Consider the following 16,275-nt stretch of genomic DNA (forward strand, 5'->3'; position numbering starts at 1 on the left):
TTGAGGAAAATTCCATAGAATTTCTATATATATATATATATATATATATATATAGTTTATATAGTCGACCTTCAAGGGACCGAAATTTAGGGTTACTATATCCAGGAGTTCACTATATCCGTTACACAGGCAATTTAACTAATGGTTCCTAAACTCCCCCCTTTTATTTCACATGATTCAAGTAAATGACTGAAAAATATTATGTAGTAGCAAAAAATGTGTTATTTTTCATTACTGTTCATTGTGCGTACAAAAAAAATTTAGTAATCTTTAGCTGTTGAGCAATCCTCAACATCAGATATGGAAACACTTTCTAACTCTCAGGTAATTTTTCCTAAATTTTTGATATTCTACTTTTTAAAAGTGTCTAATCAGCCATTCAAGCACATAAAAGTAGTCTCATAAAATCGCATAGCAAATTCATTGACCTTTGTCCAGTTACTGGAAATTTGCGGCTTCTTCAATTGGTGAACTACTTCAGTAATCCTTCTTCGACATCCTTTGTGATCTGCTTTTCTCAACTTTTTTCTGCCATCCAAATTTTTTTCATGAGCAGAAATTATTAATTGCCTATTTTTCCATACGTTACAAACTGCAGAATTGGATAGTTTATATTCCCTGCAAATATCAGCTTGATTACATCCATTTTTAATTTTTCTGATTATGCCCTTTTTGTCATCAATGGAGAGCGTTTTACTGCTCGCTATAGTTAAATTTGAGAGTTGTAACTATCATATTTACTATTCCATATTAAACTTGCTTGCAGGATTTTTTTAACTGAACTGAGATCAAAAAGGAGTTGAAATGAGTGCCTTATCAACACATATTAGTGTCCAACCCTTTGACCAATAATGAATAATTACTCATTCCCTCTGACAGAAAATGCATATTGATCCCACTGACACCTTACAGGTGCATCATCTGCCTGGGTTGGAAACATCTGCTTGATTTGTTTAGGGATGGGAAAGTGAGATAAAAGAAGCAAACAAGAAAAAATGCTTATCGCTGCATTCCCCTCTATAGATGGTTTTAAGAATCGGTATATTTATTTATTTTGAAGTAGAAATTTCAAAATTATTAGGAAAAAAAATCAGTCGAAGACAGAAAGAAGTTCATTATATCCAACTTCCTCACTTTTTTATCTCACTATATCCACAAAAAATAAAATTATATGTGTATAGCAAGGCACAAGACTGAACATTTCGTTCACTATATTCGGGAGTTCTCTTTAAACCGTGTTCACTACAGCGGGATTTGACTGTATATATATATTTGTAATAAACAAAAACAAAAGCTTTATTGTTTTTCAAATTCTATATTTGTCCAGATCCATTCTTTTTAATTCTAAATAATTTCTTTTTGCATCATTTTAACTTAGTTTGTGTTTCTAGCATATGTCTCGAGAACATAAGGGAAAGCTTGCTCTGGATGCTCTTCTCATAATGCCAGTTCAACGGATTCCCCGCTATGAATTACTTTTAAAGGTATTTAACTAATAAATGTATTTTACTAATAAAAGTATTCTAAAATAGAGTTTAGAACCTTTGTAAAAAATACTGCATACAAGGTGTCTCAAAAAAGTTTTTTAAAAAAAGGAAATATTTTCTTACTCTTATCAACCATTACCGAAGTTAAGAGTAAATTTGAACAGATCATCAAAAACCATTTTGTTTTTGAAACTTAAATGCATATGTTTTTGGTAAGAGCAAGCTTTATCCTCATATAAACTGATGCCAGATTATTTTCATTATTGACCTCAATATAATTGTTCTGAGTTTATAAACATCTATGATTTTCAATCTACAGCCTCCAAAAAAAAAATTTTATAAGAAATTAAAATTATATATAGAGGCTGTCATTATGTAAAACTTTGCATAATTAAAATTTTGAGTGTTTTTAACTTTTAGTTATTGATTGAATAAAATAGATAACGTTTTTAATGTACTTAGTTATTGCTATTACTAGAATTGTTTCAGATAAGCCATTTGGCATCGTGTTTTGAGATTCTTGCAAACAATGTATTTGATTATTTATTACTTGTGTTTACAATGCTAACAATACTTGTGTTTACGATACTAAAAGTTTTAACACTAACGTAATATGGTGCACAGCTTGCAACACGAACAAACAGTAATAAGCAAATGGAAAGAGGCCAAATCAAGAAGGCCAAAAAAGCGAGTTGTTCAAAATCTAGCAACCATGTCACCTTTTTTAATAATAAATAACAAAATAACTAAAACAAATTTTCACTCCAAACTCCCCAGAATTACATAATAACATTAATATCTTATGAAATACGGCAGATTTGAGCTCAGAAATTATCTAATTTATTTCTTTTATTGAAAACAAAATTATCCGTTTGAAAACATCGCCTATCAGAATAACATGTAGTAAGCAGCTGCAAACTTTTTAACCGGAACTAGAGTAGGTGCCGAGCTCGAGATAGTTATTGTTTACATTTCTATTGTAAACACCATCCACTGAAACTGAATTAACATTAACTGCTGAAAGTTTTCTGTGTTGATATGGTAGTATTATTAAGCTACGTTATGTTTAAATTTTTATTCCATCCAAATGTACATCAGAGTTACGCAAAGTGTTGATTAACTTTTTTAGATCTTCAAATATAACTTTAGTTCATTTGCAAAAAATTAATATCTTGGTAAGAAAACACTGTTTTATCAAAAAAGTAACTTTTTATTTGGCATATGATTACATAGACAGCATGATAAATGTTTTAAGTCTAACTCTCATTGGTTTTAAAAGTTAATTGTTTCTCAAAATCTATTTTATTTAAGGCTAATCTCGGAATTTTGCGCATAAAAGATACTTTAAATTATGATAAATTTTAAAAGCAAGAAAAAAAAGCTGACATACCAATACTTTTGATATTTTGCCAGAAAAAGGTACTTTAGCAATCGTTCCATGTTTTCTCTGGGGAAATTTTAATTTGTTTTCAGGAAATTTTGTCTTTTATTTGTTTTAGAAAATTTTGACCTATAAATTTTGGTAAATTTACAGACTCATAGGTCATAACTGATAAATCTGTTTAGTTAATCTAACTCTAGTGCCAGAAAGAGGCTTAATAGCACTTACACATAAACACGTGTAGAAGGCGAAGCAGTTAGGCCGAAGCCTACACTAATGTATTTTACAAAAAATTTATAAGTTCCAACGTTTTATGATTTTGAAATACATTTAAAAGAAATCAAAAATAAATTTACTAATTTTTTCTTTGGTTTTTCATTATTCAAATCTCTCACTTTTGAATCATTTATTTATAATTGTTTTATATTTAAAAGAAGTTAGTTTTATTTTCATGCGATCACAAGAGATAAACAGGCTCTATTGTTCCTGAAATAAACAAATTATGAATGGTTGATTTAATCCTCTGCTACAGGCAGCTATTCCAGTACAGTCCAATGTCCACCTAGCTTCGTGGATTTGTAAAAGCCACTATGAATGAATATTGGTCAATGGCAGGGACGTTGGTAAGGGGGTTGTTCAGGGTGTTCAAACACCCCCCATTGTACAGAGCAATGTTTCTTTTTTTTAATACTATAAATAATTTTTCCTTAATTTTACAAAATTTTTAAATATTTTATTTACTGGGAAAAAAATGGAGAATTCCCATGACATTTTATTTCGAGGCTTTTATTAGTCAGTAACAGAAATAAAATAATCACTGCTGCCTCTTTGCTACCCATTCATCAAGAGAGCAACAAACGCTTATCTTCAGTGATTAAATTAGATAGCATCCCTTTCCTCTTGATTTACCACCCACAAAACTTCTCCCCTCAGAAAAGTAGCCAGCCCAGCTCATATTACTCTAAGGGAAAATGTTCTTCCAATGGGTTCTATCTTATCTCATCTACTTTTTAAAATATCGGCTATACACAGATCCTATTTACGGTCATAAAATGCATGCCTCAAACAAAGAATTCTCTTGGATTTCTAGGACTGCATATATATGTTAACCTTTTCAAGACATAAAAACTTCCTTGGCAATTTTTTCGGTCATTCTGTCTGGGAACTTTGTCTTAGACACTCATCCTAAAAGCTCTAAGTTTTAGATTTTTCCTTTTGTTTAATGTAGCATTTTATTTAAAATTTCGTTTTATATTTTCTTTCTGATTAATTTTTATTTGTTAATTTCGTCCGTTAATTTTTAATTTGTATTGTGTAATTCTGTTTCTGTAAATAAAATGTGATCTTTCATTGGCTATATAAAGAACTTGAATCAAAAATATTGGAGGTAAGCAAATATTTGTATTAAATCAATCTTTCCGCATATATGTAACATTTATAATGTTTTTATATTTCCGCATATATGTAACATTTAAACTGTACAACAAATAGATTTATTTAGTAAATTTGATTATTCATGCATAATTTTATTTTTAATTCCCAATTTTTGTTCTTATTTTATGATTATGAAATCGGACTTAAAAATTTTTGAAATTTTAAACTGAAAATTAAAACAAATTTATTATAATTCAGTCAGAATTGAAATATCTATGTTATATTTAATTTTATGATAAAACAAAAAAAATTCAGAAATGAATAGCTTAGAGTAATTAATCATTTAAACTATCTTAGTATAAATGTGTAAGTGTAACTTAAAGTTTAACTATTTTTTAGAAAATTAAAAAAACTTTCTATTACTAACTTTCCCTTCTTGGGATCTTATTGCAAGGGAAGTTACTTATAGTATTGAAAAATTTTAAACGATAATACTTCATTGCAGAATCAAAAGTAGCGATATATATAACAGCTTTATAAAATTAAAACAAATGTCAACAAACCTTTAAATTATCATAAAAATTACTGAAATTGTTAATTAAAAAAACAATTCAGTACTTTCTAAGAATAATTTTAATCAGCTCAAATAGATTTTTTTTTTGTCTACTTAATTTCAAATATATTTATGGCAGAGTCGAGACCCCTTTTTCTTTAGCTATTATATGCATAGACCTTGCGAAGATATATATATATATATTATCTTTCATGAGTATGTTATTGCTTAGTAATTCTTTATAATGAATGCTGATTTTCTTTAGTTTTAAATGAATAATTTTATGTTTAACTTAGGAAAATTTTATTGAAATTCCGATCACTTAAAAACGAATCACAAAACAGATATGAAAAATTTATCATTGCAACTGCATTCAATTTTTCATAAATGATCTCAAAATTTTTATTTGTTAACCATAATTTTGTGCAAATAGTGTAAGCAAATAAAATTAACAATAATTACGCTGCACTAAACTAAGTCTGACACTGAATGAAAAAAGAAATCAAGTTAAATAAAAGAGTAAACTACCTTAAAAATAATACTTTAATTCTAAGAGTTTGAAGATATTTTATGCTTTGACTTGAAGTATCCAATGCCTTAATTATGATTTATCGTCAACGTCGTTTAAAAAATTACGTTATCATTTACGTTTCGTTAAAATGAGTATGATTAACGCAACGTTATCGTTTAAAAAATATCATCAAGTCATTATTGTCGTACTTGATACAAAAATTTAAGATGAGAATGGTAAGAATATTAATTATATTCCATTCTATGGTGAAGCTTAGACAGGAGTTGAAATATATATATATTTCAACCCTGCTTAACTATAACATATATATTATGTGTGTGTGCACGTATAAAACATTTAAACACATAATGAATTATACTGATTAAGTAACAAACTTAAAAGAATTAATTGTTTCTCTGACATTTAAATTTAATTTAGTTTGATGAGTAATTCTTTAAATGTTGAAATGCCCGCGGCCACTCCATCAAAATCCAAATTTGATAGTCCGCAACCTTACGAAACACGGATTTTTTCATTCAATTTATTTACGAAATATTTTGAGGCTTTGTATCTAATTTTTTTTCCTGTGCTGTATATCTTTTGTATTTATTACTAATTTTTTGTTACATTATTAAAGTTTTGCACCTTCTATTTAATAACGTATTTTAACAGGATATTATTGAAATAAACAAAAAGAAAAATTTGTAAAAAGATACATTCATTTACCGACTTCTGCGAATGTACTATATATCTACGAGTAATTTTCGTTAAATGCGACACTTTAATGTAACTGCCATTGAAATCTGATATCATAGAAGAAAATGAAAATTTTTTGTAAAGTTTATTTAACACCATTATTATTAGATTTTTGGAATGATTTTACACATTGTCATTTTCCTGCGTTCTCTAAATTATTAATATAAACTATATTATTCAATCTAAGCTGTTTAATAAAGTCTTGTGATTAATAGCACAAAGACTAACTAAAAAGAAATGGAACATGGAAGTAAAAGCTATAAAATTACAAATTGTAATTTTTCTGGCACTTGAATGCCAAGGAATAATTGCAAACTGCTAAATGCTTGTTAACTATTGTACATTGCTCTCTATAAGGTATTAATTAGAGTCACCTTAATAAACTAGTATTTTTTTTAAAAAAAATATAGAATTCCAATCCAAAAGGTTAAATAAATTTTTAAATAATTCCTATGTGTCATATTTTCTGAAAATTACCCATATATTCTAGTTTATAAAGAATTGATTTTTTTATATATTATTTTGGCTGCTTAAACGCATTATAATTTGCGGTGAGCTGAGGAATTTTTATTGATATTTTATACGTGAATTTTTGACAATAGCGGTGGTTTTGTTTTAATTAAATTTTTATTTGAATTTTGCTTATCTCCCAATCGAAGGGAAGCGATCAACGACGTTTATGTTTTGCCTTTATTTTGATCTCATTTAGATGACTAGTTGTGATTCTTAGTTTTAAATGAAGCTTATAGTGAAAATTTCTGTATTAGATTATTTTATCAAAACCAAAATGAGTTTACTTGTATGTATGTAACTGGTTTAATTAAATTACATCTAGTTAATAAATTCCTCAATCACAAAACACCCCCCATGAAAAAACTAAATCTACGTGCTTGGTCAATGGCTATTTTCCTAACAGAGTTGGGCTCTTTGATTACTAATTAGAACTTCGAAAAACGTCCATCTTAAGGAAGCACTCTTTTACTTAGTATACATGTCTATAACTTTCTGACTTTCGAAACCAAATTATTTTCTCCGTTTATGTTCAAATTGGACTTTTAATTTATGAAGAGAACAGTTCTTTTTAGAACATTACTCAATTTTTAAAAAGCTGTTCTTCTGTTATGTGAAATATTTTCATTTTCAAAAATCCTGAATCTATATTGTCCTATTGAAAATCTTACTTGAATTAATTATTAAATTGTTGTCAATTTTGAACTTTTTTCATTTAAAAAATAGAGAACTGAAGCTTTAATGTACACTGGTGTAGGAAATAAAGAGAATTTTCAGGCTTGGTCGATTGTCTGTAGAATTACAGGATCGATTTTAATGAAATTTGATATGTACATACATTGATACAATACAAAACAAAACAAAAAACATTCTACATGCATAATCGCGCGTAACACTCGTTAGAGTCGAAGTTATGAAACAGCTGTTGCAGAATAAGCAAAAAAAAATGGTTTTACATGGTCACACAGGCCTTGCAGCATGATTTCATACTTCGAATGTGACAGTTTATCATTTCCTGTGGCAATTGGTCCCTCTCATTCAGCAGCACTTTTTTCATTCTCTGGATAGTTCTCAAGGGGTAGCTAGTTGCAATTGCCCTCCTCAGAGCGTCCCAAACATGCTCTATAGGGTTGAGGTATGGGTGCAAGTCTTCCGTCCCCAGGACGGATTTCCGTCTTTCGAAGATGTCTGCGGACGGAAACAAGACTGACTCGAAGACGGAAATTGGAAAAAAATTTTCTGTCCTTAAAAATATTTTTTAGGTCTACGTTATTGGTCTACTTTCTTATGTCCTGTTGTTATTTTATCAAAAGACAGATGAATAAATATTTTTTGTACAGTATTTAAACTTGATGTATTATGGTAAAGCTTTCTTAGATAGTTTGCATATGTCGAGGGGGTATTGTGTATGTTAGGTATTTCAGTCAAAAAAATTTCAGTTTTTGCCTTTTTTCCAACTTGCACCCATGGGTTGAGGTCTGGAGATCTGGCTGGCCAATCCTTCCGACGAATATCCTTACTCTCTAGAAACTCGTTGATCAAAAGAGCTCTATATGGCCTTGCATTATGATGCAGTGTTATATGAAATTAAAATGAACTCAGGGCCTACGCACTCCTGAAAAGGCAAACTTAGGGCTCCAAGACCTCATCCCTATACCTCACACCAGTCACAGAGCCTCTTTCAAAGACATGGAGAGGTGTGCGGCCCTACATAATGCCTTCCCAGACCAATAACCCTGCTTTGCCATAATGGTCGGTTTTGTGGACATTGGAGGGAAGGTAGTGGGTCCCTGATTCTCTCCATATGAACATACAGCAAGAATCGGTGTTTATGCTGAACTGTGATTCATCAGTGAAGAGAACAGTTGCCTATTGATCCATACTCCAATATCTATTCTCTCTGCACCTTGCTGCATGGACTCTACTGTTCGTAGAAGTGAGCGGGACGCAAACAACAGGTCTTCTTGCAAGCAACTCTCTTTCATGAAATTATTTGGAAACAGTCACCCAGGTTTCTGTGGCTGTATACAAGTCAAGAGAGCTGAAAAGCTGCATCCCCTCTGTTACGCCTCGCTATAATGAACAAATGGCAATTTTCTCTAGCTGTCGTGGGTCTTGGGCGACCTTGCCCAGGCTTTCTCTTGATGAATCTGGTATCCTGGAACTGATTCCCTATCTTACAGCCGACACTGGGTGTTAAATTGATCTATCTACAAATCTGGACCTGATATTGGCCTGCTTCTAGCCTCCCCACAATTTGCCACCTCATTCCATTATCTAAACGTTGATGGTTACTCATTTTTACTGCTACTATTTGAACCTATTGCTGCAAAATAACACCAATAAATTTGTTAAGGTGGGCTAGCGAACGAAATGCCTCTTAACTTACGCGTGCTTATAAAGCCTGTTTCTGTTCTGGCTCTGCCTACACACGCATGTACGCTTATGCCTCTTAACTTACGCGTGCTTATAAAGCCTGTTTCTGTTCTGGCTCTGCCTACACACGCATGTACGCTTACGTATCTGATGTACAAGATTTGCATTTTTGTCAAGAAACAGTGGTTTTACATTCAGTTCAATTCTTTTTATGAAATTCTATAAAATATGCAAATTCTCTTAAATTATTTCACCGGCCATTTAGTGTTCCCTTAAGGGTAATTTAAAAATAATAAAACTAACCTTTTCAGAGTTTAAGAAGTAGATTTAAATCAAAAATGCTGACCAAACAACTGATTTTTTCCCCTTAAACAAAAACATTGCATTTCTTCTTTATAATTGCATTCAATAAAATTTGTGTTTTAGTACTGAATATGCTTCCTTCGAATGCCAAAATATTAAGTAGATCTGGAAAAAGAACATAAAAATGGTAATCACTGTTAAATTTTCCTTTGTACATTTTCTTTAAAAATATTTTAGACTGTACAAAATTCATTATTGATTATAAGGGTTTATGTAAATAATACCTTTAGCTAAAAAGCTCAATTGATATCTAACTAAATTACAAAAATGAATAAAATAGTTAAACAAGTATAGTTGGATAAAGAAACATGCAATCCATAAACTTTAACCTTAACTTGTGTCGCAGTGGACTGATTGTAAGGACACGGTTTCCAGTAGAATACCAAAGTCAAGTGTCATTAGTTGTGGTCAGTAAGCGAGTGGGTGTCCCCTTTGATCAGCCTGCATAGGGACCAAGGGAGCATGGTATCAGTCCTCGTTAAACTGTTCTGCCATAAATTGTTCAACCACGTACGCTGATCATCTGGCTGCCAAAGTGGGGGAGCCATCCTCTCCGCAGAGGATCAAAATTGTGATGGCATGTTTTTGGATCATCTTCAGGGATGTTTCCCAGACTATTGCTAATAACCCATTGTGCAGGTCTAGTGCAACGTAAATGAAGTACCTACCTTAACCCAAATATTTTTTTTTTGTAAAACAAATGAGTAGTTTAAACTAATACCTAATTACAATATAGTAATGTAAACGAATATAAAAACCGTAGGTTACATTTGAGAATAATCATTAACCATGAAGATGGGTTAGGACTGAAATTAAATTGCACTCAAAATAATCAGTTACTTGAACAGATATGATTTGAATTGAAAATGATTTGCATGAAACTGAAATGAAATGATTGTACAGATTTGCTTTCCAAAATTCAGTTTTAAAAATAAATAAATCGTTGAACTAATTTTTAAACAGTTGCATGAAAAATTATCAGTTTCACTTAAAAATAATTAATAACTACGCAGATGGAGCTGATTTAAATGGATGAAGTCAAAACATGCAATTTTGGTTGTAAGCAGTCTTCACTAAAGACTAAACTCTAAATTAAATCAAGTTATCAGAAAGGAAATAAGTACTCTGCAGAATAAAATGAAGTTAAATTGAACTAAAAATAACCAATTACTTAAACAGATGGATCCTGGCTATCAAATATAGAAACGTGTGTGCTCATGCACAAAAATTAGTGATTTGTTGGAACTAATAACTAATTTTAAAGCAAAAGCGTGAAATTGAGAAAAAAATTATTAGTTACATTTGAAAATAATATAGATGGAAGTTGATTGAAAATAAACAACATATAATTCAGCTCTTGCTCTTAAAAAAAAGAAGAAAAAAAAGAAATGTGGTTTAATGTAAAAAATTTTTTAAAAAAAAAGTAGAAATGATAAAAAATTTTAGAACTAGCTCTCAAAAAGAAAAATTTTAGAATATTCTCTTGAAGAAATAAATAAATTAAAAGCTTTAAGGACTAGAGTTGTTAAGTAAGAAAAGAAATTTCACTTTTAGAATGTAAGTGATTAAATAAACAATCATGCTAATCAGAACAGATATGAAATACTTTTAGCTTAGATAATTGCTGACAAATATTTTCTTAGAAGATGATTGAAGCAGATATCAAAATATTACAAAAAGTAGTAAACATTTAATTGTAAATATTAAACATTTATACTAGGAATAATTATGTTAGTTGCAATGTATTATAATGCCCTTAATTTATAAAATCAAATTAATTTTGTATTGAATATAGTGAATAAAAATTAGAGAAAGAAAAGGTGTAAAAAAAGAAGAAAAAAAGAGCAATTATTGGTAGATTAGTAATTAAAATAAGCATGTTCCATATTGAACACTTACCTTGCTTTTAATTATGAAGTACCTAACTTAATTACAGCATTAGCTGCTTTTTTCTAATTTTTCTTTTTTATGATTTAATTTTCTTCTTGGGCATTTTTATTATCATTTTAGTTTTAAAAAAGTAGAGAAAAATGCAAATTAAGGAACTCAACGCATTTGAAACGATATTCAAATTTAGAGCAGTAAAATGTTGAAACTTCTCTATTTTAAAACGATAGTATTGAAGCATAGTATAACGCTTGTGCATCAATAATGTTGAAATTTAATGAGGACATCAATTGGTATTCTTCCCCACACCATTTTCTCCTCCATGAAGTGTAAAGACTTTCTGAAGAAAGAAATTTATTTTGATTTTATTATATTCTGCTACACATTTATTCTGATTTTTCTGGGAAATAGAAGGGGCAAGATTTATAGACTAATCTATTGTGGACACCATAGATCAGGTTTCGTCTGAAAGCGGTTTCTTTTCTTTGTACTTCTCATTCAAACAGGTGGTTTGGAAAACAACCTTTTCCTAAAAATAATATTAAAAGGCAATGTTTTTAGGGGGTAGGGGCATATTTCTACAAAAAGGGCTTGAAGGGTGTATTTATAAGAATCAAAGGGCAGGTAGTGAGGGCTGCCCTTCTATAAATAATTTAAGAGCTATAAATGCTTAGGAAGAACAATGTAATTAGTTAGAAAAAAAATAATTTATTCAAAAACTACTAGATTACTATTTAAAAATTGTAATTTTTTTTTCTTTTCAAGTTTTTTTTTTTGTTCTTAAAGAGATTTTCACTTTATTGTCTTGTGACTTTGAAAGTGCAGGTTTTCTTTAAATGAACTTTGTTATTTTATGATATATTCACAATAGTATTTTTTAATCATTTTCTTCTTTTTTTAAAATTTTTTTCTGTTTTAACATAGTAGTTAATAATAGAGAAATACTTGTCTCAAGAAATATTTGAAGTATATCTACTTGTAAGATTTAAAGTGATTTTCCTATTTCTTTAATTTAGGAACTTTTAAAACATACAAATATGGAACACTCTGACTATAACCTTTTAGTTCAAGCTCAGAAGGAAGTTCATGAATTAGCTTTAAAAATTAATCGTGTAGAAAGGGAAGCTTTTCAGCAAGAAATAATACAACAGAAAGTTCGAGAAATTGAACAATATATTGAAGGTGTGATTGATGTAAGTATAAGAAAATTAGCATTCATTATGAACATAGAGAGAGTTTGGTTTTCAAAATCTACTATGAAATACAGTTACAAGTTATTGATATGCAGTGGAATCCTGATTTTAGGTTTTCCGAAGATTTAACATTAAAGAACGCTCAAAGGAGGAAGGTATGGAATCAGGGTAAAAAATTCTAAGCAAATTTTTCAAAAACTTAGGAGATGAACTATTAGAAAAAATGTGTAATTTCTACTTGTTTATGTATGATTTCAACAATATCCCTCTTAATACTTACTATTGTTTTCAAATTTACTTTTAGGTTTACATTTGCAAATATTTTTATGCTTTGAAGATCTTGATTGGATTTGTGTGTATCCTCCGATATTCTTTACTTATCTGTTTCAGTCTATATACGCGTCATCGACTTGGGAAGATCTTCAATCACGCAATTCTATTCAGAAGGTCCACTGTTGCTCTTAGGCATCGAGAAGCCTGCTTTATTAAACCCATTTGTAATGCATTTTAGCCAACGGTGTAGAAGTCACCGTCACTGTCAGTGCTCTAGAGCTTCCAGAACATTTATTTATTGCTTAAGCAACATCTTGCAGGTCACTGGAATTGTTTAATGTAATGTTCTTTAAATGATTTAATTACCAATATTCAATGGTTTTTTGCTTGCTGGAAAAAAATTCACTTACAAATTTTACAATTTAAGCTTTAGCCACCCTTCTTGGGCTTTGCTGATCCCACCACTCTTCTGATTTTGACTCCAGAGGAAAATTCCCACTCACAGACAAGGACATTAATATAGAATAGAAAGAAAAGAGAAAGAATGCAAAAACAGCTTCAAACAGCTTATAAACAAGTCTTTCTTTTCTTGCAAAAAAGAAGGGAAAAAAACCAGTAAGAATTTAATGCAAACTTTGTAGAATTTTTTTTTTGATCTGCTAGAAAAATGTTTAAAGCAAGATTTTTTTAAAAAGTTTAATGTAATATCCAGAATAATTTAACATTATCAGTTTAGGCAAATTTCACGGCGCAGTAAAAAACGATGTAGGAAATATGATTAACATATGAAATGAACAATGTTTAAATGAGGTTCTGGTTCTATATATCGTTAACAGTCTGCCAGTGTGAATTTCCATGCAACTTAAAAATTATGTTATGAATTTATGGATTTAATAATTGAATACACAGATACTTTGAAATAATGAATGAAACATTATGTATTTAAAACACAACTTAGTATCTCTTCTTTCAGCGAGAGACATTTCTCCATGCATTAATACAGCATCACAAACAATATGAAAAAAAGTTTAAAGATCTATTTTTTCCAAGCATTCTTCAAACATGAAATATTTTAGAATATTTAAGTTGATTAAAGAGTTCAAAATATTGACACATCACTGGCAAGCTCGTGAGAAATATTTTAAATATAATTCATCCTGACATTTTTTGCTTTCGGATATTTAGTTTATTGGACTAGTTTTATCCAAGCAGAGATTCGGAGACAATTTCAAAGAGCCAAAGAAGTTATTTTTATCATTTTGCAGTGAAAAAGTTCAAAGTAAAGTCTTCGGAAAAATCTTGACTGAATATATATTCACAGATATATTTTAAAAAAGATTAAGAAAAGTATTAAAGAAGTTATAGTTAAAGATTGTACCTTTAAAAAGAAATTTTTTTAAAATGTTGTAGTAAATTTGTGTGAATCTTTTCATCTGCATTCTGATATAAAAGACAAAAAAAGTTTTTTTAATACAATAAACGACAAAACTTTTTTTAATACAATTTTTAACTAAAAGGATAAAATTGAAAAATAATCATCAGGTATGTAACCTCATTAGATGCATTTCCGATACATATATTTAAAGTTTAAAACCATAAACACGCTGTGACATATCTCTGCAAAAATTGTGATATTGTCATTATAAATTTAATATTGGTTTTGTATCATTCTAATTTTGTGTGTGTATTCAATATTGATGTATGTTATTCTATTCAGAATTTTTGGTAAGTGAACTCAGAAAAGTTTAGGTAGGGAGTGTTATGAATTTCTGCCTTGATGACAGATTGTGCTAATATCAACTTAAATTATATGAAAATTATATAAGTGTATCGCTTGTGTGACAAGCCTTATGAAGGGCTTGGGTAGTCTAATGATTAATATCCACTCCATATTGTTTTGTTGTTTGTATATTAAATTTAAATATCAACCTTTTTGATTATTGCACCACTGAATCAGATAAGAAATTTTAAAAATGCAAATATTAAGAAAACCATATGCAAAGTATGTTCTATTTAAAAAGAATTACAAATATGATTTTATTTATTTATATTTTTTTGAGAATTATCATATTTAAAGAGTTTTTAATTAAGTATAAATATTTTAATTTTTTCCAGGTCTAATGACATTATTTAACATTCAAAAGATGCAATGTAATACTGCTGTGCTAGAAAATGCTAGAGTCCTTCCAATATTAGAAGTAATATTATAAGAGATTAAATGGTATTCGAACTTTTAAAATTATCATATATTTCATTAGTTATGAACTGTAGCCACTTTTTGGGGAGAGGGTACTTCATATTATGAATAGATAAAAATTAATTTATACATGGAAGTAAATTCGGTTATATAAGATATATTATATAATATTCCTTATATAAGAAGTTATACAATTTGAATTTTGCATGTTATAATGCTTATTTTCAAATGTTCATAAATGAGTGTTATTTACGGTTGTTTATTTCCCTTTTAGCTTGTTCAGCCCGACCGAGAATTTATTCGTCATGATACTGTAACAATACCTGTGAGTATTTTATTAAAATTACTTCTTCGAAATGACCCTTTAAATGAATGGATATTAAAAAATTGTAAGTTTTTTTAGTGAAATTTTTAACTGTAATTCTAAGCCAGAGATTCACATAATTTATTCACTTAACTAAAGCAGATAAGTTGATTAGACATGGTTAATAGCAAAACATTTGTTGCTGAGAAATGGATCAAAAACTTCACCCCAATTTCAGTTCTAGTTATTTATTCATTTTTGCAAGTTATTTGCATAGCTTGTAACAAAGTAGTATACATATGAATAAAAATTATTATATAAAGCAAAAGGTGCATTAAATTTAAAGAGATGCAAAAATTTTTTCTTAACAAAAATTTTTAAGTTTGTTGTTTATCTCAGCAAATATTCTATATCTTTTTATTTTACAATGAAATTGTAGATTATGAACGTTCGGCAGGTGCTCTGGTAAAACGTTTTTCAAAGAAGATTATACTTATTAAAGTTGCAGGTATTGATTATAAAATCTTATTAGATTTATATTGAAATTATTATTTTTTAAATAGAAAATTTTATTTAAGTTTGCATCAATGCCAAATTATTATGCTGAATTACTATTCTTTCTAAAACAAAATTTGTTTCAAACCTAAATAATTAATCCTTAAAAATTGTTGTTTTTAATATCCCAAACTATAACCATTGTAACTTTAATAAGATTTCGGAACCATTGGAGAATATTTCAATCCCATGTACATTTAGTTTCCTTGCCATTTTGGCTTTTTTATGTGTTAAAATTTAAAACTTTTTTTGCCTATTACGCAAAACATTCAAACTTAACTTTAATGATTCTTATTTCTTTTGTTATCAATTTTTCCGTACTAACATTTAGCCTCTTTTTAAATCCCCATAGTTATATCACTAGTAGGATTAGGTAGAAAGGAATTCAAAACAAAACTAAGTTCTCCATTTTCCATAACTTAGATATTTTTAGAGACTTAATTAGCATTTTAAATTATTAATTTTCTATTACTGTCTACCACCTGTTTTAAGGAGAAGTCCCAAAAAAATCTTCTTTTCAACTGATGAAACCTGATCTGTAGTGTTCCTCATAAA

General features: G+C 29.1%; 1 protein-coding gene across 3 annotated transcripts in view; it reads left to right on the forward strand.

Annotated features, from left to right (window-relative positions):
• The window catches only part of LOC107452153 (rho guanine nucleotide exchange factor 17), a 264,039-nt gene that overhangs the window by 119,743 nt on the left and 128,021 nt on the right, over positions 1 to 16,275 (forward strand). For all 3 annotated transcript variants that reach the window (XM_071187520.1, XM_071187521.1, XM_071187522.1), the window contains 3 exons: positions 1,392 to 1,484; positions 12,215 to 12,391; positions 15,136 to 15,186. In XM_071187520.1, the coding sequence (XP_071043621.1) occupies positions 1,392 to 1,484; positions 12,215 to 12,391; positions 15,136 to 15,186 (321 nt within the window). The remainder of the gene's footprint in view (positions 1 to 1,391; positions 1,485 to 12,214; positions 12,392 to 15,135; positions 15,187 to 16,275) is intronic.

The sequence above is a fragment of the Parasteatoda tepidariorum genome, chromosome X1, assembly GCF_043381705.1.
Source record: "Parasteatoda tepidariorum isolate YZ-2023 chromosome X1, CAS_Ptep_4.0, whole genome shotgun sequence".
Classification (NCBI taxonomy): Eukaryota; Metazoa; Arthropoda; class Arachnida; order Araneae; family Theridiidae; genus Parasteatoda; species Parasteatoda tepidariorum.